This window comes from Emydura macquarii, unplaced genomic scaffold (genome assembly GCF_026122565.2).
Source record: "Emydura macquarii macquarii isolate MOO-44397 ecotype Brisbane River unplaced genomic scaffold, CSIRO-AGI_Emac_v2 contig_1424, whole genome shotgun sequence".
In the NCBI taxonomy this organism is placed as follows: Eukaryota; Metazoa; Chordata; order Testudines; family Chelidae; genus Emydura; species Emydura macquarii.
Window position 1 is genome coordinate 1481380 of NW_027131561.1, and position 22013 is coordinate 1503392.

The 22013-nt window shown below is 40.2% G+C and overlaps 1 protein-coding gene across 2 annotated transcripts in view; it reads left to right on the forward strand.

Moving 5' to 3' along the window:
- The first annotated feature begins 1337 nt into the window (after window positions 1-1337).
- CLCN4 (chloride voltage-gated channel 4) overlaps window positions 1338-22013 on the forward strand; it is a 29474-nt gene continuing 8798 nt past the window's right edge. Inside the window, exons 1-9 of one of the 2 annotated variants that reach the window (XM_067553026.1) lie at window positions 1338-1481; window positions 4607-4706; window positions 8741-8928; window positions 13323-13445; window positions 15281-15487; window positions 15581-15661; window positions 16271-16816; window positions 18307-18493; window positions 20821-21219. In XM_067553026.1, coding sequence (XP_067409127.1) covers window positions 1338-1481; window positions 4607-4706; window positions 8741-8928; window positions 13323-13445; window positions 15281-15487; window positions 15581-15661; window positions 16271-16816; window positions 18307-18493; window positions 20821-21219 — 1975 coding nt within the window. The remainder of the gene's footprint in view (window positions 1482-4606; window positions 4707-8740; window positions 8929-13322; window positions 13446-15280; window positions 15488-15580; window positions 15662-16270; window positions 16817-18306; window positions 18494-20820; window positions 21220-22013) is intronic. The other variant, XM_067553027.1, reaches the window with a different exon arrangement.

Here is a 22013-nt window from a genome sequence, read left to right on the forward strand (position 1 = left end):
TATTTTAGTTAGATGAATCAGGAAATTTCCTGAGAAATTCCCGGGGCCAGATTCTGCTTTTACCAGCACACGTGTAGCTCCCATTGACAAACACCTGGGATTTGTGCGTTTACGTCTGGGGGCAGACTATGGTCCAAGGTGTTTAGGATTTTATTAATCTTATCAGTCCATAGCAAAAATACATTGTTTCTGCTAAGGAATTCCAAACGCTGCTCCTGTCAGGTTACCTAAGGATCTCTAAAGTCCATATTTACCTCCAATTTTTCCTTGTAAATTACAATTGGTGCTTACGGCAGTTTATTTAATGGGTACCAACCCACCAAGAACTGATCTTGTCAGATCTCATCCGGAGCAGTGGCAGTCTTTTTTGGTCTATCACCTGAGTGGCTACATAGGAACCTGCATTTCCAAGGGAGCCTGCATCTTATATGTACTTGACCAACCATCTAGAGTGCCTTTGCTCAAGCTTCTCAGGGAGAGAGAGGTACAGTAGTGCTGTGTGAACCTTTATATGCCTGGCTTGTGTAGATTACTTGAACCAGATATGGTTTCCAGAGCTTGGCAGTAATGTGTTTGGATGTTTATGTTCTGCAAAACCTTGCCTTCAAAGGTGACTGAGACGATCAGCCCAGATTTGTGAAAGTTATGGGCTGAAGAGGACCATCCACCCTACCGTCTCTACCTTGCAGCCTCCTCCCAAGACCTGTATTACCATTAAATGTCTTCTGGGGGCTGGATGGGGCCTGTCACCTATATCCTGGGGTCCGGTGGTCCCTCTGTAATTCCCCTAGGTCTTCCTCAATCACTCAGTCCTAGAGTGATTATTGTGTTATAAAGATTTGCATGGTGTATAATGGATGTAATTTTGTTTTGCCTTCATGAATGGGTAGAGCTAGGATCCTAGGTATGTACTAGCACTTATTTTCCAATGTGGCCCCTTTGACTCTAAGGTGTCCTGCAAGCAGGTAGTTTGTAAGGCTATGCTTACTTCTTCAGACATGGTCTGATGTGCACCATTGCAACTGAATTCTGAAGCCTTCCTGATTTAGTGGACTGGGAATTCCATGCAAACATTTTGCTCAGGGTTAATGGATTGTTTTCTGGAAAGGGTGGTCGGCTTAGCTGTTGAAGTAGGCTTTAGAACAATTACTTTTCATACATACTAAGCTCCTTTAAACAAGACGTGCCTCCAAGAAATGCTGTCTCATGCTCCCACCATTCTTGCATTGTGTGTGTAGTGGCAGGTGGAGGGTTTTCTGAATAATTTTGTTCTGAAACACTTGGAAATGTTGCATTAATTTACTAAATTTTTGGTTTTTCTTCCTACAGGTACTAATATGGTTAATGCAGGAGACATGAATGGTTCTGGCAATCTGATGGATTTCCTGGATGAGCCTTTCCCTGATGTTGGGACTTATGAGGACTTCCACACCATTGATTGGCTAAGAGAGAAGTCACGTGACACTGACAGACATAGGAAGGTAAATGGAAGGAAAAGTGAAAACCAAGTCATCAACTATGATTTCTTTATTTCGGGTCAGACTTTGGGAAATTAAGGGAATTAGTTTAAAAAAAAGTCAGCTGGACTGAAAAGCTCTAGGGCTTAAATATGGAGGAAGGTTAGAATTTTTTCAAATCAACAATACAAAGATGGTTGGAAATTTGCAATCCAAGTAAGGGGAAGAAACTTGTAGAGAGAGGCTCTAGATCCACCTGGATAAATAATCACCTCAAAAAGGTTATTAGGAGTAAGCAGAGAGTCTAAAAGGAATCAAAAAAGGTGTAGTAGATCAATAAAGAAAACTATGTGTAGGTTAGAAAATACCAGAATAACATGAGAATTGCTAAAAGTCAAGCTGAATTAGCTCTTGCCAAGGAAAGTAAAATAAATAATGAGATTTTTTTTAGTTATATAACTAAAAAGAGAATGAGGAAAGTTGAAGTTTGTCCACTATGCAGTGTGGATGGGAACGAGATGAAAGATAATATAGATATGGCCCCAAAACTGAATGACTATTTTGTCTCGGTTTCAATAATGATGCTAATATGGAACATGGGCATGAAGGCAGTATGGCTAATGAAAATGAGTGCCTAGAAATGGAAATGACCACATCTGAAGTGGAAGAAAAATTGAAAGAGCTTACTGTGCTCAAATCAGACATTTCCACCCCAAAATATTTAAAGAACCAGCACATGAGATTGCTAGTTCAAGAGCAAGGATTTGTAATAAATGTATCTATTTGGAGTGATACCATATGACTGGAGACCAGCTAACATCTTCCCTATATTTAAGAAAGGGGAAAAAAGTGATCCAGGCAACTACAGACCTGTTAGTCAGATCTCAGTAGCAAGCAAGGCTTCAGAACAAATTGTAAAGGAAAGAATAATTAAAGTCATAAAGGTAAATGGTAAAGGCGATGCAGTTTTCCAAAGGTAGATCATGCCAGACTAACCTGATTTGAGTAAATAGCTGATTTTCTTAGATACGGGAAATGCAGTAAATCTAATATACTCGGTCTTCATAAAGCATTTGACACAGTGCCACATGGGATGCAATTAGTTGAATTAGGGATTGATTCAAGCATTGAAAGGTGGAAAAGGAATTGGCTAAAGGAGAGAAGGCAACGGGTTGTGCTGAAAGATGAATTATCGGACCGAAGGGAAGTTATTAGTGGAGTTCCTCAAGGAACAGTGTTGGACCAGTCTTATTCTATATTTTTATTAATGACCTTGGCACAAAAAATAGGAGTGTGCAAATGAAATTTGCTGATGATACGAAGTTGGAAGGTGTTGTCAAGACAGAGGAGGATCTGAATATTACACAAGAAGATGTGGAGGAACTTGAAGAGTGGAGTGATAGAAAGGGGATGAAATTCAATAGTACAAAGTGCACTTATGATCTAATAATAACATTTTCTGCTTGAAGCTGGGTGTTTCTGAGTTGGAAGCAACAGAGGAAGAGACTTGGGTGTGTGAGTCAATCTTAGGATGACTGTGAACCACCAATGTGATGAAGCTGTAAAAAGGCAAATGTGATCTTAGGGTGTAAGGATGAAAGTTCCAACAGAGAGAGAGAGAGAGAGAGAGAAGTATTAATGCCATTATACAAGGCACTGGTAAGACATCACTTGCAATACTGTATACAATTCTTGTTACCCATGTTCAAGAAAGATTAATTTAAACTGGAACAGGTGGAGAAGAGCTACAAGGATGATCAGAGGAATGGAGGGCCTTTCACATGAAAAGAGATTGGAAAAGCTTGTTTAATCAAGCAGAAAGAAGGGCAGGAGGGGGATATGATTGCTCTCTATAAATATATTAGGGGGATAAATACCAGGAAAAGTGATGAGCTACTTAAGCTAAGGACAGTGTTGGCACAAGAACAAATGTATATTAAACCAGCCATGAACAAATTCAGGCTGGAAATTAGAAGGTTTCTAACCATCAGTGGGGTAAGGCTCTGGAACAGCCTCCCAGTAGGAGTTGTGGGGGCAAAAAACTGAACTAGTCCTGAGAGAGAGATGGACAAATTTATGAGTGCAATTGAATTCCGCGTGGTTTGTGATGGTAGAGGGTAGGGCTCAATAGCTCTGAGGCTCCCTTCTGGTGTATGGTCTGTGTTCCTAAAGCGCATGCACCAGGGTTTCAGGGTCCGGAAGAGAGTATTCTGGGAGTGGTTTTTTTTAATCTCCATCCTCTGAAACGTCTGGAGGTGGCCTTGGTTGGAGATAGGACAGTGAATGGGGTGGGCCAAGGCTCTGAAATGGCACTGAGCATTCTCTTTCTCCCGTACTTAGCTAGCTAGTTCTTGCTCACATGCTCCAGGTCTAATTGATTGCCATATGTGATGTTAGAAAGGAATTTTCACCCAGGTTAGATTGGCAGTGACCATCGGTTGTTTTGGGTTTTTTTTTTTTGCATTCCTCTGCAGCATCTGGATGCAATTTAATTGCCAGGATTACCTGGGACTGTCTCACTTAATCATTTCTCTGCCATTGTGGTGGCCTTAGGCATTGGTGCACCTAGTTCCCTCCTGCTCTCTTGTGGTGGCACATAATGGTCTAATCTCTTGTGGTCTGTAATCCTTTGGTTTAATTTCAGTTGTTGAGTTTAGCATTGGGTTGGTGTTGATGTTCTGTGATATACAGGAGGTCAGCCTAATGATCTGATGGTGTTTTCTGGCCTAAAACTCTATGTAAGAGATGTAGACTCAAACACACGTACGCATCAACAAAAGATCAAGTTATATCCATTCCTAAAGCAGGAAAATGTTGTTTTCAAAACTGTTGTATCTCATCTCATTTTGCACGTCCTGCTTCTTGAGTAGGACCTACAAAAAGATGTTCATAATTTGCCATTCATTGTGCGTGATTTCACCTTTCAATATGAAAAAAAAAAAAAAAAAAACCCAAACCCTATTGAATCTGGTGGTTCAGAGGTGAAATAAGTAATTGTTAAAATTCACTTTAAAGAAATTGATCACAATCATTATAAAAACCATCAGTCTTTTTATTGTTCACTTCATCTGTGTTCAAATAAGAGTCTAGTCTGGTAGATGTGATATAACAAAACCGACTCTTATGAATCAATGTATATATTTTTTCAGATTACAAGCAAAAGTAAGGAATCCATATGGGAATTCATCAAGAGTTTGTTGGATGCCTGGTCAGGATGGGTTGTGATGCTTCTCATAGGACTACTGGCAGGTATGTGCACAATAGCAGAAGTGCTGTGCCTCGAACTCTCTCTCACAATCTTCCTGCAGAGCCATCTGCTTATGTTTTACTTACTTTGTCTCGAAATTTTTTAGATGGATGAAATAAAGAGACAGTTATGCACCCACACAGTTTTAATGCTTCACTTGGAAAGCCTCACACTGAGTGGTGATCTAGAAAAATTGCTATTAACGAGTAATGTGATTTCTGTTTTGCTTTTGAAAATATGCCTCAGGGTGGACGTGCCTTATCCTTGATGAACTGCTTTGACTATATCAGCCCCTGATCACATGTTCCTCTCTCGATCTTGGTGAATTTTATTTCATGAGTAAATATTTTTATGCAGGAGGAGTGTATTGGTTGAGTACAATGAAAATGTAGTTCTCTAGTGCACTAAATTCATTGTAGGCTGAGTTATCTTTCTATACATGCCTGAAAAAAAAATGACCCAACACACAACCAATTTCAGACTGACTTCCAGATCTGCTCACAAGCCAGATAGACATTAAATATTTAACAACAAACACAGATGGGAAATTCATTAATTTCCTGAGTTTCTCCTGTCTCCAGTTCAGTTTAGCACCTCTTCCACTTTGGAAATCTGCACTCATGTTACCAAGCTAAAACAGCAGCCTGGAATAGTTTTGATGCTGTTTCAGTATGACTGTGTGGTAAACAGCACGATGTCAAGTTTTACACACAGCGTTCTCACCAAAACTTGTGTGAATCTCCTGGTTTAACAAATGTAAAGCTAGTACATATTATGTAAAATTGTTTAGAACTGTGAAAGCTGTTTTGGGATATTATGGCTAAAGCTAGAGGGAACGTTTTCGTTGAAGTGAAATTTCGGCAAAATACACTGTTTTGTGGCAACATATGGATTTCTACAAAATTTTTGTTGGGAAGATATATGAGACACCGCACCCCTTTCCCTAAATCTGAAGGCTGATGGTTAGGGTACTGGCCTGGGATATGGGAAATGCAGGTTCTGGTCAGCACTCTGTCTGATTTGGGATGAAAAGCTCTGCTCTGAATCAGGGACTTGGAACCTGTTTCCTCCAAACCAGTAACCTAAGCACCCAGCTACACAGTGAAAACATTTGCTGTCTTGCTCTTTTGTTCCAGTGTGGAACCAAAATATTTTGAAACCTCAAAAGTTGATGCCAAATGGAATTGTAGTCCTTTAGGTATGTTGTGTGGGTATGTTGACATTAGGTTGGAGCTAGATAACACATGTTAACTAACCCTACCCTTTTTCTTAATGTGGATGTAGGTTAACACCTTTTACCTCAAGCGGCTTAATCAAAATAAAACATGGTATCTCGAACCTACACTAGGGAACAGGTTGCGGTTACGTTGGGCTTAGTTAACAGATATTAGCTTCTCACAGGCATACACCTTACCACTTCTCTGAGTACTGTACACCACCACAGACAACAAACTTAATTCTGCCCTTCTAGAGGTATGTGCCTTCCCGTATCCTCTTCACAAACTATCCCATCCATACACATCAGCATACCTCTCAGGATTGTCTTGCGCACACTTCTTCATCGCCAAGGGGATTTGATGCAGTAGAAAGAAAAGGCTAATGGTTAGGGAACTAGCCTGAGGGGCTCTGCCACAGACTTCCTGTGTGACCTTGGGAAAGTCATTCAGGCCCTGATTTTAAGGTATGTAGGTGTTGTTTCACTCAGCATTGGAAGGTCTAAGGGATCCAGAGGGCTAAGTCCCACTTTCAAAAGTGATTTAGGCACTTAGGCTCCTAAATCTGACTGAAAGTCATTGAAACTAGCCTGACTTTCTGAGGTGCTGAGCAGCTGCATTACCCATTGACTTTCCTTAGAGAGATGAGTTTTCAGCACTCCTGAAAATCAGGCCCAAGGTTTTCTGGCTTATAGGGCTCTACCTAATCTATTAGCCCACAGTACTGCCCAGGCAGGTCATTTAGCCCTTCCATGTCTCAGTTTTCTTATCTGAAAAAAGCCTTGATTTGCACCTGTGTAGCGCTTTCGCCTGTTAGCTGATCTCAAAGCACCTGACCCAAGCAGCCTAATTTTACAGCTGGCATAACTGTGCAGTTTTCTCAGAGAGGTTCTGTAGTATATTGGATGAAATGTTGTCTTGTCATATCAGAGGCCTTGGGCATCTGTCCCCAGCTCCGCCACAAACTTTCTTTGTGACCTTGGGCAAGGTGAAAACAATCTTACAGTCCTCATTTACTCCACCTGTAAAGTGACATTAGTATTGATTTATCCAACAGGGCACGGTGTAAGTCTTCTCTAAGGATACATCTACACTGAACAGGCAGCAGCGTGTAGGGTATGTGTAGCTACATGGCTCAGTGAAAGGCTCTGGCCAGAGGGAAGGCAGAGGTGTCTCTCAGTTTCTATACTGCTATTTATGCCCATGCTCGGATGTGTGTAGTGTATGTACTTGACACATCACCAAAAGCAGTATGCAGTGTAGATGTACTTAAGCAAACCTTGGAGAATGTAGATAATTATGAAGATCCACCAGTGGATGAGGTAAGGACAAAACTCTGCACATTTTGGACAGGGCAGAGGATTCCTTGTGCCAGTCACGGATGTTGTGTTTCCCTGAACCAGTTAGAGATTCTGATCAGTAGGAGGTTTTTCAGAAGTTTATAGAGCTTACTGCAAAACTCACTTAGCAAGGCACATTGGTGATTTATACCAACTCTGGACAGGGCTCACTGTTTCCATAGAAACTTGAGCAACCAGAAATGACAAGCCACAAAAAACAAAAGACTCAAACTAACTCTTTACAAAAGCAAACACTTGGATTGCTGCACCAGCTTTCACCTTAGCTTCTCTAGTTATCTCATGTACGTCTCTTTGGTATATCTGTGTTCTCCTTTAGTTAGGAGAGAGATTCTTCCCATATCACATGAAATTCTTCATTGCTGGCATATAGCCTGACAATGATGACCAGCGCTATTTCTCTTGGTGATATGACAATAAATAGGATCTACCTATGAAGTTATTTCAAACCTTTCAGTTGTCTTTAAAGAGGTTATTTTATTTTAACTTTTGAATAGAATTTGAATAGTTTTTCAGTAACAGCATCTAGAAACACCAGTGTAAGATAAGTCCAAAAGTAATTACACCAATTCTGTGGTGGAAGACACACGTTACGCAAAATGCACTGATGCTAAAGTAGATTATGATGTTTGATTAGTAATTATACAGGAAAATCTAGATCCTCTCTGGGAATCCACAGCATAGGGCAGCTACTCAGCATTGTCTGGCCACTGGATGTCACTGTTGCTCTGTATAATTATTTGAAAAAGCTGGCTCCGGCAATGAAGGATGAAGCTCATAAAGGAAGTATTTTAAAGACATGTTTATTCTGAGGCATGAATTATTGTTACGTATCTACATCAAAGACTAAATCCTAGTCCTATTGATTTTAATGACTGAACTCTCATAGGATTCAATAAATCAGGATTGGACCTGAACATTATTTTTATTACTTAAATTACTCATTTTAAAAATCTGTATACTGAGACCAACAGAAATATATGTGCGTATGCACGCACACATCCCTCGCCTCATCTACCATGTGGAGCCATTTCCCTGATCCTGCAGTCTGATACGAACATGTTGATCTCCCTGCATGTGTGAATGCATCCATTAACTTCAGTGGTACTCCAATATGTCAAATGGCATGCTGGCATCAGCGTGGGTCAGGTTGCAGGATCGGGGCCTGTGTCTGTATTTGGAATGTGATGTCCCATTTTATGAGGTGGAAAGCCAGGATGAGAATTATGGTGTTAAAAGAAACATTGCACAGTAAAACACAGGTGATGAGAGGACATTTTTGGAAAAGCTCAGTTCCTCCCTACTAACTGGTTCCTCCCTCCTAACTGGTGACTGTTCAGTCTAATTATTTGGCACCTCTTTAATGCTGACATTGTCCACCAGATCATGTGTTTTGTTTCAATATGATTAGATTAGTATATGTTCTGCTTGACTTTATTTTTTACTTCCTGATCTTTTTTCCAGGCACTTTAGCTGGAGTTATAGATTTAGCTGTAGATTGGATGACAGATCTGAAAGAGGGTGTCTGCTTATCCGCATTCTGGTACAGCCACGAGCAGTGTTGCTGGACATCTAATGAAACCACATTTGATGACAGGGACAAATGTCCCCAGTGGCAGAAATGGTCCGAGCTTCTAGTAAACCAGTCTGAGGTATGCAAGATCTGGATGGGCTGGGGACTGGGAAATACTAACCATCTCCTGGAATATTCTTTTTTCCCCCCCCCTTACTCTGTGATTTTTCTCTTGAGACAGTGCCCTTCCCCCTGATATAGACAGTAACGTGCTGCCAATATTGTTATAAGGGGTTCCTACAAAAAAATTTTCTGCTTAACCTATTATAAGCCCCATGTCTCAGGTGTGTGTGTGCGTGCTGCAGAGAGGAAGTCTATGAGAATGGGGAAATCTCTTATTTGATACCTCACTAGAACAAAATAATAATCTCATAACTAGATCTGGGTGAAAATTTTCAGACAAGTAGTTTATTTGCTAAAAAAAAAAAAATGCGGTTGTGGCCAATCTGAAACTATTCACGAATTTGACCTGATTAGTTTCAGCTGGCAAAACTTTCTCCAGTCTCTCTCTTTTTGTGTGGAGAACTGAGTTATGGGAGTATCCTCCACCAGCAATTTAAAAAAAAAATAAATACCCAACACTGGCTGCCGTCTCATCCATTAAAAAAAAAAAAAAAAGTGTTTTGGACGTATTCTTGTGGGCTCAAGGGATAAATCATCAGTTTGAGGGTTTAACCTGGAACTCCATACAGTCCCTAAAAGCCCTGTCATCACTGTACAAGCAACTGCTTGGTCATTCTTAACAGTAACCCCACAACTGTTCTAATTTTTCATTAAATTAATGCTGGTCTGTGAACACGCAAGGCCCAATTTTCCAGAGGTGATGTCTCACTGACTTCACTGGAACTTGTGTGTGCGTGCCACGCCATTAAATAGAATCAGGAATCTCTCCTGTACGAGTGGGCGACACATAATGCTAAGCTTTACTTTGCATGGCATTTGAACTGTCTTAGTCAGTATTTATAGGCGGGTAGTTGTTTCTTAGTAACATTAAAGAAACATTGTCCCAGTTGCTGAACTGGAGTGAATTTGTAGTAATTAGAAGTCCCGTGGATGAAGAAGAGGTGGGAAGGAAGGAGCGGGAGGAACATATAATTTATATGGGCCCTGTCTTCAGGACATCCACAGCAGGTCACAGATATCTGTAAATAGAGAACATCCTCAAGGATATTGGCTCTCCTCATATGCACCAGAAACTCAGCAATCAGGTCTATTGTATTTTATGCATTTCAGTAAGCCTTACAAACTGGATGGGTATTTTAGTTCACACTTATTTAATATTTTCACTACGTTCAAGCTAGGTTTCTGATCCTCAAGGATATTACAGTGAAAATAACTTTCAGTTTGACCTGATTCTGGCGACGGCCCCAGACCAACAGAACTTCTAACAACTGTAGTCTCTCCCCGCCTCCCCTCCACTGTCTGCTATAGTCAGTAGATCTAACTGTATTAGTATTGTTGTTATATTACGGTTGCACACAGAGGCCCCAATCAGGGATCAGGGATGTACACACACAATAAAAGTCAGTCCTACCTCTAAGAGCAAACCATTTGAACAAACTCTGCGGGCTTCCCAGAGCCTTGTAGAACTTCTAAGAACAATCAAGATGGATTTAATTACGTTCAGGACAGAGAGATTTTTGTTCCCATTCATAAGTTCCTACACCTTTCAGAAGACATCCAGGCAACAGACACAAACACAGTGAATAGAACTGGTTGCCTTGAGTGTACAGAAGGAGCAGTTCACATAACATTTTACATAGAAAGTTCTTGGAGGGTTTTCCCAGATGTAATCTGTTTGGACTCTTCTATTTTATGCACAGTGGTGACTCTGCTTGTTGGAGCTAACTGAATTTGACATTTTGGAGCCCTAGATGTAGATAGATATTGTTTGCAAAACCATTTCTTCCCTGTGGTTTTGGACATTATGGCTGCTTCAAGCCCCTTAAATATATTGCCACTAAGAATTCTAACACACCCTATGGGATCTGTCAGTATTGTTTTAATTATAGGCTTTCTATGGAAACCTGCTCCCCCCAAAAAAAACCCCAAACGCAGATTTGTGATTTAAATTAGAGAAAACATGAAAATCAATCAGGCATGCACCATACTGTGTTTTCTTCCCTACTCCTCATTTTACAGGTTACCTGTGTTGGCCATCTCTTCAGTCCTGTGCTGTTTCCTTCTCCTATTCCACTGCCTGTGCCACTCCTTCAAACAGGCAGCAGATGTGGCTGTAAAAAATAGGATAGGCACCATCCTTCTTGTGGATATTAAACTTGCCTCAGCTAATACACATGATGCATTTGTTTTGGCCTAGAGCGTTGTCTCCAACAGTCACTCATGGGCTTAAATTTAAGCATGGGAGTAATTACCTTCCTGAATCAGGGTCTTGGTGATGGCAGCTAAATGTGCTGCTGACTCACTACATAGCTGGGTCACTACTACTTCCTTCTGAAAGACCTGCAAATACCTAAAACCCTTTCTGTTTACCTCTGAGATTTGAAAAAGGAGTCTGTCAAAAGAAACAATTATGGTACAACTCAATTAAATTAAGAAGCAAAATAGCTGCTTTAGCCCAATGTTAGACACAACAGGTCTTTCCTTAACTATTTATTATTTGGGGCTGGATTCAAGGAGTTTCCGTGACCCCTCTTTTAAAGCATAAACTAAAGTGATAGCATCACCTGTGTCAACATATACAAACAGCCATTGGTTCTCTGACATAATATAGACACATATGGTAACGATAACACTATTTTAATTATTAACTGAGTCAGGATCATTTTTAACCTTTGAAACCTGTAACATTGTTTACTCCTTTTTAATGTTGTTCATCTCTTTATCTGAGGGTGTCAGCCTGACATCTGGGTTGCTTGCAGATGGCAACAGAATGAGGAGTTGCTTGCTGGGTGTGCTGCTGTTTTGTGGTGAATATTGAAAGCGCAAGGAGGCTGTGCCCCACAAGTGCCCACAGCCTCATGGCACTTAAATAGTCAATCTCCTGGCAATCTTCTCTTGGCAATAGGCAATAAAGAACTATCTTTGTTAATTATGAAGTCTCCGATACTCTTGACCATCAAATGTGGTGACAGGCTGCAATCCTGAGCGGCAAAGGGACGAGACAAAATGGCTTTTGAGTAGCTGTCCTTGTCTCTAGTGGAAAAAATTTACAGGGTGGTCATGGACACTACTAATCTTCCCACAGAGGCTTCCCTTGTCCCTGTTCTGTGCCCTCAGGTGGCTGAAGGAGAACCTTTGAAAGGCATGCCTCATATTGTCATTATTAGACTGATGAATCACATCTCCATGCCTCCTATTGGATCGGTCCATTATGGGCTTTTTTGGGGTATTGGCCCGTCTATATGGCTTTCTTATTTGGATGAGACACATCTGGTTGAAATTCAACCCAGAAAAGGCCAAGGTCCTGGGTTGGGACAAGTGTCCTGAGGAAAACTTTTTGGTCGTTTTTGTATGCCTGTTCCAGGGAGAATGGCATCACTGAGAGATGGGTATGGAATTTGGAGGTCACCAATGACTTCTCACTCAGCAGTTACAACCTCAATTAAAAGTGGCTATTACCATTACCATCTCCATCCTGTCAGGATAGTCCATCTGTTTATCTTGAGTATAGGCTTCACCATGATTGCTTATGCTTTTGTCACATCCAGGGTAAACGACTGTAATGCATTCCTAATTGGGCACCCTTTGAAATTGCTTTGGAGACTGCACCCACAACAGAATGAGTCATTTACCTTAAACCTTTTTATAGGAATGAGGAATTCAGTTATGCCCATCCTCTGCGAAGTGCACTGGTTGCTAATACACCAAAAAATATAATTTAAGGTATCAGAGTTAGTATGGAAAGCCCCTTCATAATCTAAACCTTCAGAACTGGATTGATCACTTCTCATCCTACGTCCCTGCCTGATCATTACATATAGCCAGGGTGGCTCTGGTCTCTGTCCTTCTATTACAATTAATGGAAAAGTGTTGCTAAATTCCCTGCTTTGAAAATCTCAGCCAGTGTCCCCGGAGAGGCCCACCACGGTCTCTTGTTGGCTGATTTTAAAGTACATGGCAAATCCCTTTTTTTGGGGGGGGGTTTTCTGGCTATAACTGGGTTTGCCCTGGTACTAGATTTGTTTGGTGTTATTTGGGCTGCCTATGTGTGCTTAGCTTTTCTTTCAAATGTTCAAGTGTTTAGTTTGGCATTTTGTACAGTGCTTGAGAACCTTACAAAAGACACAATATAGATTGGTTTAAATAAACTAAGATGCTGCATCCATGTATCTTTGTTGGAGCACAATGTGCAAATGTTCATATTTACTGAAGCAAAAGCAGCTTCAAACATACCACCACTGTTGTAGTAAATGAACAGAACCTGCTCTACCACACTCCTAATCTTAGCAGAAACATGAGGGTTATTGCATTGCATTTGTCTAACTGTGTTTGTTGTTGTTACTTTTCCAGGGTGCTAGTGCTTACATTCTAAACTACTTTCTGTACATTATGTGGGCTCTATCTTTTGCTTTCCTGGCGGTCTCCCTGGTCAGGGTGTTTGCTCCTTACGCCTGTGGTTCTGGGATTCCAGAGGTGAGTTTCTTCCAGATGGATGCATATTTAAAAACTGAAAAATCATTTCATGTCACAGGCCTGTGCCACAATATGTCATATGCCTTTGGCATATGAACAAGTAGAAGCAAGGCATTTGAATATTTTTTCCACTTGACATGTCTTTATATTATGCCTTTTGCCTAAACTGTGTTCATGTTACCCATCTAAATTCTTCATATTAGACTCCACTCAAATGCATATACAATGGCTGCTGTCTTGGCTAACAAACCAAGGATTAAACTAGACCCTCCCAGAGCTAAAAGCATGAGCTGCTACAACTTGAGCTAAAGATCTAAGACTACCTAACTGTGCTGTAACAATTCATATCCTCTGTGGATGGAACACAGGGGGACCATAGTGCATAATCACCAGTGGGTTACATGTTTACACAGAAGTCCATCAGATGCAATTACTTGCTTCAATTATGATAGAGAAGATAAAAGTTTAAGCCAAGATTTAAAGGGGGTGGGGCAAAAAAAGGGAAGGAGGAAGCTAAGCTTTCCAAAGTAACTTGTGATTTTGAGTTCCTCAATTTTTGGGAGCCCACCTTTGGGACTCCTTTAAAGGATCTGATTTTCTGAAAAGCAGGTGATTCACGCCGGCTGCCCAAAAATGAAAGCAGCCACACTCACCAGTCAGTTTTGAAAACTTGGCCCTAAATCCATATTTAGGTTCTCAAGTGAGTGATCTTGAAATCAAGGAGCGCTACAGGCTACTCAGTACGAGTTGAGTGTACTTTTAGAAAACTTGCTTAGAGATTGATTTACTGCTTTATATCTTTGGTGAAGAAAAACAAAGGGAAAAAGGAAAGGGGGGAGTATGAATCACTGTAAACTGAAACTTGGAATGGTGTGTTCTTAAATTGACACAACTTAGTTGGTGCATACTTTTAAGATCATGATGTTCTCAGTTGGTACTATAACCTTGTGAAGGAGTTTTTAAATTATTTTTTATTATCATTTTACATGTATTATTGCTTTAATGCCTATAAACTAACCAGGTTAGGAACCCGATTGTGGTAGGCATTGTACAAATATCTAGTAAATTATAGTTCCTGCCCTCAAAGGGCTACTAAGTCCACTAAAACTGCTATTGCTTGAACATGCTCAGTCAATTCCTTTTACACTGCAGCCAGTAAAGGAAGCTGTGCCTTTTCTGACGCCAATGCAGCCCCATGTCCTAGTCCCACTGGACTGGGATGTAGAAAAGTAAAAATCACTGCTAAGAATGGAGGCAGATGATGTGTATATGCTAGGGTTACCTTCAATTTGGGTGTATTTTAGGGGGTATATTCCAAATCAGATTTCTGCCTGTTGACTTTGTTTAAATATGGCAAGATTTGATCCATATTTTTTAAAAAATCAAGAGAATCTTGTTAAAACCAAGACCTATGCAGAAATCAGTTTCATAGCACTTTAATATGTTTTTGTGATGGAACCTTCAGAAATGTCACCATTTCTTCATTGTATGGAAGCTGCCCCTCACTATAATTATTTAGTATTTTGGTGACAATTGATTTCATCTCACTTAAGCTCTGATCCTGCAAGACTAGCAGAGTCCCGCGGTCCTCAGTGAGGCTCTGCACAGAGACAGGGGGCCACCCACAAGAACTAGCTTGTAAAATTGTGGCCATGTTGATGACTACTCATGTTAACCATGACTCAGAGATCACTGTAGAAAAGTTGTCTTTTGCTCAGCACATCACTGGCTTCGTTCAAACAATGACTGGTCTACTATCGCTGTTAGGTCAGTGTTGCAAAATCAGTGTGGCAGAAGTTCATTTAGTTCTTCAACCTATTCTTCCTGCCTTCCAGATAAAAACCATATTGAGTGGTTTCATTATTAGAGGCTACCTGGGGAAGTGGACACTTCTAATCAAAACAGTCACCTTGGTTCTGGTGGTGTCTTCGGGCCTCAGCCTTGGCAAAGAAGGTCCGTTAGTGCATGTGGCTTGTTGCTGTGGAAACTTCTTCAGCAGCCTCTTCTCAAAGTACAGCAGGAATGAAGGAAAGAGGAGAGAGGTGAGCTTGAACTCTGATGGTCATTTCTTTCCCCTTCAATATAGTCAACAACTCAAAGGACTCACATCTTGTATGCAAATCTTTGTGTTGCAGGTACTTTCCGCTGCAGCTGCTGCAGGAGTCTCTGTTGCCTTTGGTGCTCCGATTGGTGGTGTACTTTTTAGCTTGGAAGAGGTAAGCGCTACCAGGGAATCAGCTATGTTTCATTTTCATGATCTACGTTTGCAGGATTCTTTGCCATCAGTTAAATCACTTTCCTTTGATTCCGTCCTTAAGAATCCTTTTTATTTCCCCAATATTTTTATTTTAGTCTTTGCCAAAAACATATATATTTGTAATTGTTACCAATAAAAAGGAACCCTGTAGTTTAGTATAATGTTGGTGAAAGAGGAGCAATGGTCTCCTGGAGATAGCTTGTTTATGCTGTGTCTGTTAAGCATTTGACTCCATAAAAAAAGGTGTATCCCTTGAGCATTCTAACAAAGGATTACAGAAACTTGCTACAGCATGTCTAGAGATCATAACTCCAGTCTATCCATTTAAAACACAACAGCTTGCTTAGGATTCATCTTACATTCATTTTCCATTGTTTGCAATTTCTTCTTCAAGTTTGAAAATGCCTTTCCTTACATGTGTGACCATTTTCTGGTTGCAGACATGTGCATGAATATAAAGTCTGACATCTGACCACAGAGAAAATTCAGTAAGTGCAACAAAAAAGAGTAACTGAAGCGAACACTTTATGTCCTACTCAGTTAAGCATTCACTGTCTGTTTGTTTTAGGTTAGTTATTACTTTCCCCTGAAAACCCTCTGGAGGTCATTTTTTGCTGCTCTTGTGGCTGCCTTCACTCTGAGGTCCATCAATCCATTTGGAAACAGCAGATTGGTTCTTTTTTATGTGGAGTACCACACCCCCTGGTATATGGCTGAACTTTTCCCATTCATTATGCTTGGGGTCTTTGGAGGTCTGTGGGGGACGCTCTTTATCCGTTGCAACATTGCATGGTGCAGGAGACGCAAAACAACCAGACTTGGGAAGTATCCAGTCCTAGAGGTCATTGTAGTCACTGCTATCACCGCCATCATTGCCTATCCTAATCCATACACCCGGAGGAGCACCAGTGAACTGATCTCTGAGCTTTTCAACGACTGTGGTGCTCTGGAATCCTCACAACTTTGTGACTATATCAATGACCCAAACATGACCCGGCCTGTAGATGACATCCCTGACAGACCTGCTGGCATCGGAGTCTACACTGCAATGTGGCAGCTGGCCCTGGCTCTGATTTTTAAAATTATCATCACAATATTTACTTTTGGCATGAAGGTAAGTTGGAGGGTATGTAAAGTTCATTGCTGCAATCCATGTTGCATGTTGAAGCTAGACCTTTGCATGACAAAACCTGGTTGGCATTAGAGTCTAGAGTGTCATGTTCGGGTTACATCCATCTGGCATAATACCAGGGATGTGTATGAGAATGTGCTAATAAGTACAAGGTATTAGAAAATTAAGGCTTAATTAGAATGCTGCTTTGATGACAACAGAATCATCGGAAGACTTAGGAATTAGCAGGAATTCCCTAGACACTCATGGTGCCGTGGATGAGTTGTAAGATGCTGCCACATAACCATCTTATGTCTTTCATTCAGTGTTTGTATTTTGTTTTAATATACAGAGTAACTCAGTTTAGCTGTAGCATACTATTTGTTTTTGTATGGCTTACTTCCCCTGCTTCTCATCAGCTTGTACTTCATAGAAAGAAGACAGTATTGGAATGAATCCTCTTGTTGTATCGTTGAGTTTTTTGGTTTTAAAAATATATATATTTTAGTTGAGCATTTAAATTAATTCTGATCAGCAAGTCAATTTCAGCATGATTCCCACTTCAACTGAAACTCGGCTCCCGTGGAAATGGAGTATTTTGTGCTCTGTATGTTGTTGAGTTCATATCTTAATGCAGTGCAGCGTAACTAAGTTGCACTGTTTGTGGGAACCGTAAGTTTGAATTTACTGACTATTTAATACATTTAAAAGCTTATGAAATTGTGCAAGTGTGCACCATTTTAAATAAAAACTCAGCTGTAATATTCCATCAGTGCAGGTTTGATTAGCTTGGTTTGTTTTTCCTCTCACTATATCTGTCAAGTTTTGCTTTTTAGAAAAATAGGAGAAACAGAGTTCACTATATCAGACCAAATGGCTAAAAGAAAAAAGATGCTGTTTGAAGGCGAACTTCCTGGAAGTTATGTAGCAAGTTGAGATGAAGAAATGAGCTGAACAGTCAGACGACTCATATCAATTTTTACACCATTTGACTTTTAATTTAAAATCCAATCTAAATTACACTGAAATTTAATAAAGTAAAAAAGGTAAACAGTAGTTATAAAGTTTCAAAGTATCCTATATGATAGAGGTTCATTTCTAGATGTTGTTTACAGTTAAGCTTATACTTGTGACACATAAATAAGCTACACCTTCAGGATAGGAGAAATTAAAACTATACAAGATGCACAATTTGAACTTAAAAGAGAAGATTGCTCACACCAGTATTGAGAAATAAAGAATTCAGGAGCTAGGACTAGGTCAAATAGATCAGCATATATTAAAATTATATATTACGTTTTATGTACCTGTATAATTCCAGTCATTGCTGAGGACCACCTCAGACCAAGGAGAAGATCCACTGAGACTTCCAGAGAGTTGTGGGATATGGCACTGGCTCCGCTAAGGGATGTTGGTACTCTAGCACCATATATCTTACATGAATAGCTGAGACTTGTTTGTCAAAACTTTCACTTGTATGTATTTCATTTAAGATCCCTTCAGGCCTCTTTATTCCCAGTATGGCCGTTGGAGCCATGGCTGGTAGAATGGTTGGAATTGGAGTGGAGCAGCTGGCCTACCATCACCACGACTGGATCATCTTCAGGAACTGGTGTAGACCAGGAGCAGATTGTGTCACACCAGGGCTTTATGCGATGGTGGGAGCTGCAGCATGTCTAGGTACAGTAAGTGGTGGTCTTTGTTTTTTGTGTGCTACAAGACGATATCCAGCTGGCCTCTGGGTTTTTTACATTAAGAGAATTTCATGCTCTTGGAAGCACGCAGGATTGCCACTCTGACAATCCTGGAAACAAATTATATGACCAGGCACAGTACAGGCAGCAGCACTGAACTCTTCCTCGCATTGCCCCATCAATGTGGTTTAAACATGGTCTAAAAGAGAGGGATAGTTAGTTGTCCGTGCCCGGTCACACTTAGTTCTCTCTGTAGACTCTTCCACAAAGGATGTCAGTTCTAAACAGGATGGGGATGGGTGGGGAGAGAGTGATAAAAATAATATGTTTTGTTTTTATAAAGAGCAGGAAAAGGGAATCCATCCTAAGAGGCTTGCTCCTTTTTGATGGCTGTCATTTCCACTGTAACTGAACTGGGATTACCTGTTGATTTAAAATATGCCACTACTGAGCCAAGGGAAACAATCTTTGGTCACTGCCAATTTTGCCCAAATTTAAATCATTGACCTAGAAGTAAAAGGTCTGTGTCCCATTACCAATCATGCAGGCTATATGTACTCAGTCTTTCATCCATGATTATAAGTCAAAGCCGGGTTCCTTTGTATTCAATGAAAATTTTGCTATTGACTTCAGTGGGACTGCCATTCAGTCCTAAAAGCATATTGATAAAGCAAGGTCATTGATGGAAACTAAATCTTACACATCAAACGCCTAGTTGTAGATGGAAAGGAAATGTGAAAACATCAACCCCTAGCATATCATTTCTTCTTTCATTTTTTATCTGACCTGTTTCTCACTGTTACGTAATTTCCACTGCCATTTGGTATTTGGACTATGCAGTAATGCTGGGACAGAATTAGGCGTTGCGTGTACGCATCTTGTACAAGAGTGCTTTTGCTGATATAGCTTATAGCAGTTCTCTGAACAAAATAAGCTATTCTGGCAAAAGGACTCCTGTGCCAGTATAACTGCATCTAACACTAAGGCTTTTGCTGACAGAGTTACATCATTAGGGGGTGTGATTTTTCACACCTCTAACCAACATAACTATGCCAGCAAAAGTTTAAGTGTAGACCAGGCCTTAGTGTAATTGAGTAGACTTCCAATGAAACTGCATCCAGAGGAGCACTGCAACCTCCTGTCAAATAAGTAGGATCATTTGTGACACCATTCATGGTAGGAACCTATTGTCAGAAATAGTAAGCCAGCCTCAGTCATCCTTTAATATTCTTTTCTTTAGCATTCCAAAACAGAATTTATCAGTGTAGACATTTTGCTTTCATATTAAAGAAAAGTTCTTTACTGTGTATCCATTAGCAGGCAAGCATATTCTTTTTTTACATGCCACAAACTGCTGTGTAATAATTGTAACTGAGTAGCATTACCCATGCCATTATATAAAAAGCAACTTTTAATGATGTATTTGCTCATTTCTCTCATCTAAACAATAGTACCGTATTTTGATATTTTAGAATATCAATTTATCACAATTATCTTTCTGACATTTTACCAGGAGAAACATACAGTTGTTATATCGTAATTATATGATTTTTTATATCCTGCAGTGTAAATTGCAGCAGAAGACAGATTGCATATAAAATGACCACAAAGAAACTAGTATGGAAAATGTTGTTGCTGGTACTGATTTATATACAGAGGGCATCACAACAAGTGTAGCTTTCAAAAACATGTTTCATGGAAGCCACTTACATTATGACAACCAATTTACAGAGGTTGATCAAAGACTGTGCTATGTTTAATACAATTCCCTTAATGCTTCCTTTTCTCTAAGTGTGTAATTCTTAAGCAAGTATGTTTTCAAATTAAAACTTCAAGCTGATCATTGTACATAAATGAAGAAGTCATAATGAAAATAAGCATGTCTGTAGTAGTTATGCCCACACTTAGCACTGATTTCCCCAGAAATACAGGCCAAGTAGTTTAGATGTACCCCCAATCCAGTTTTGGTACACTGTGTATCAGATATAGTTCATATGTGTGTGTGCTTGGCTGTTGTGCCAGATTATTTAATTAAGATAATCTCTAAGCATGGAGGTACCTGAATCTGTAATTATCCACTTTTCACATGCTAATAAACTTGGATTGAGCATGTCACTGTAACCTTTTCTGTTCAAAATTACAGCAGATGACATAGAAACCTGTATTTTCAGTGAATGACACAAAGTAAGGGGTTTGAATAATTTCATGCCTTTATGAATATAAGATACTAGAAAGCCAGAAGAGTTGATAAATATAGAGATTTTTGTTGTTGTTTTTTTTAGGGGGGAGCCTGAATGATCTTTTTCTTGGCAGGTGGAGTTACCAGAATGACTGTCTCCCTGGTGGTGATTATGTTTGAGTTAACCGGAGGCTTGGAGTATATCGTACCTTTAATGGCTGCAGCAGTAACCAGCAAGTGGGTAGCAGATGCCTTTGGGAAAGAAGGGATCTACGAGGCACACATCCACCTCAATGGTTATCCATTTCTGGACGTTAAGGACGAGTTCACACACCGAACTCTAGCAACAGATGTCATGAGGCCTAGGCGTGGTGAGCCTCCACTCTCCGTCCTGACACAGGATAGCATGACAGTGGAAGATGTGGAGACCTTAATCAAAGAGACCGATTACAATGGCTTTCCTGTGGTGGTTTCCAAAGACTCAGAGCGTCTCATAGGTTTTGCACAGAGACGAGAACTGATTCTTGCAATAAGTGAGTAAAGAGTACAATATAGATTTTACTGGGAATTGTAAAGGGTTTTAGTGATACTGTGAGGCATGTAGGAATAGATTATAAGAACAAAACTGAAGGGTTTGCTCCAAAAGATGAGGAAAGCTGCTTCTACCCTTCTTTATAAAAACCATGCTGAGCATCCTCCCTGCTGCAACATACCTTTGGCTGACCTCTGGGGCTTGATTCCGCACTCAGTTATACTGAGGTAAATCTGAAATCACTCTATTGAAGACATTGGAGTTAAACCAGCTTCAAATTGATGAAAGTTAAATCAGACCTTAGTCAGGAGCATCTCTAGTCTCCAACAAAATCTCTTGTCTGCAGTAGAAGTCCAGAGATAGCTGTGAACCCTAGACACTACATAACAATAGGCAAAGTCCGGGTGCCACGCTGTGTTAGTTTCTGTTATCACAGCATAGTTCTTCTAATATGCAATTTATATACAATTCAAATCTTGCAGACCAGGTGACCTGAAAGAAGATCAGTGGTGCGATTTTCAGATGAGTGAAGGAGGGGAAGCTCCTGAGTTCTTTGGAAAATAAAATCTATAAACAGAAAATAAGAGCTGTTTTGGTGACAGGCTTTCCTGCTTACAGGGGCTTTTTCACGAAGCAAGAATTGCTTTGTAAACCATGTAGTCTTTACATTTTTAAGCTGCTTTACTTCAAAGGATACTGCCCAAGGCCTACATCTACATAGGGAGTAAGTGCTGCAATGCTGAGCTTTTGTAATGCCTAACTTTTCAGAACCTTTTCTCTCAATTTGTCCCTTTG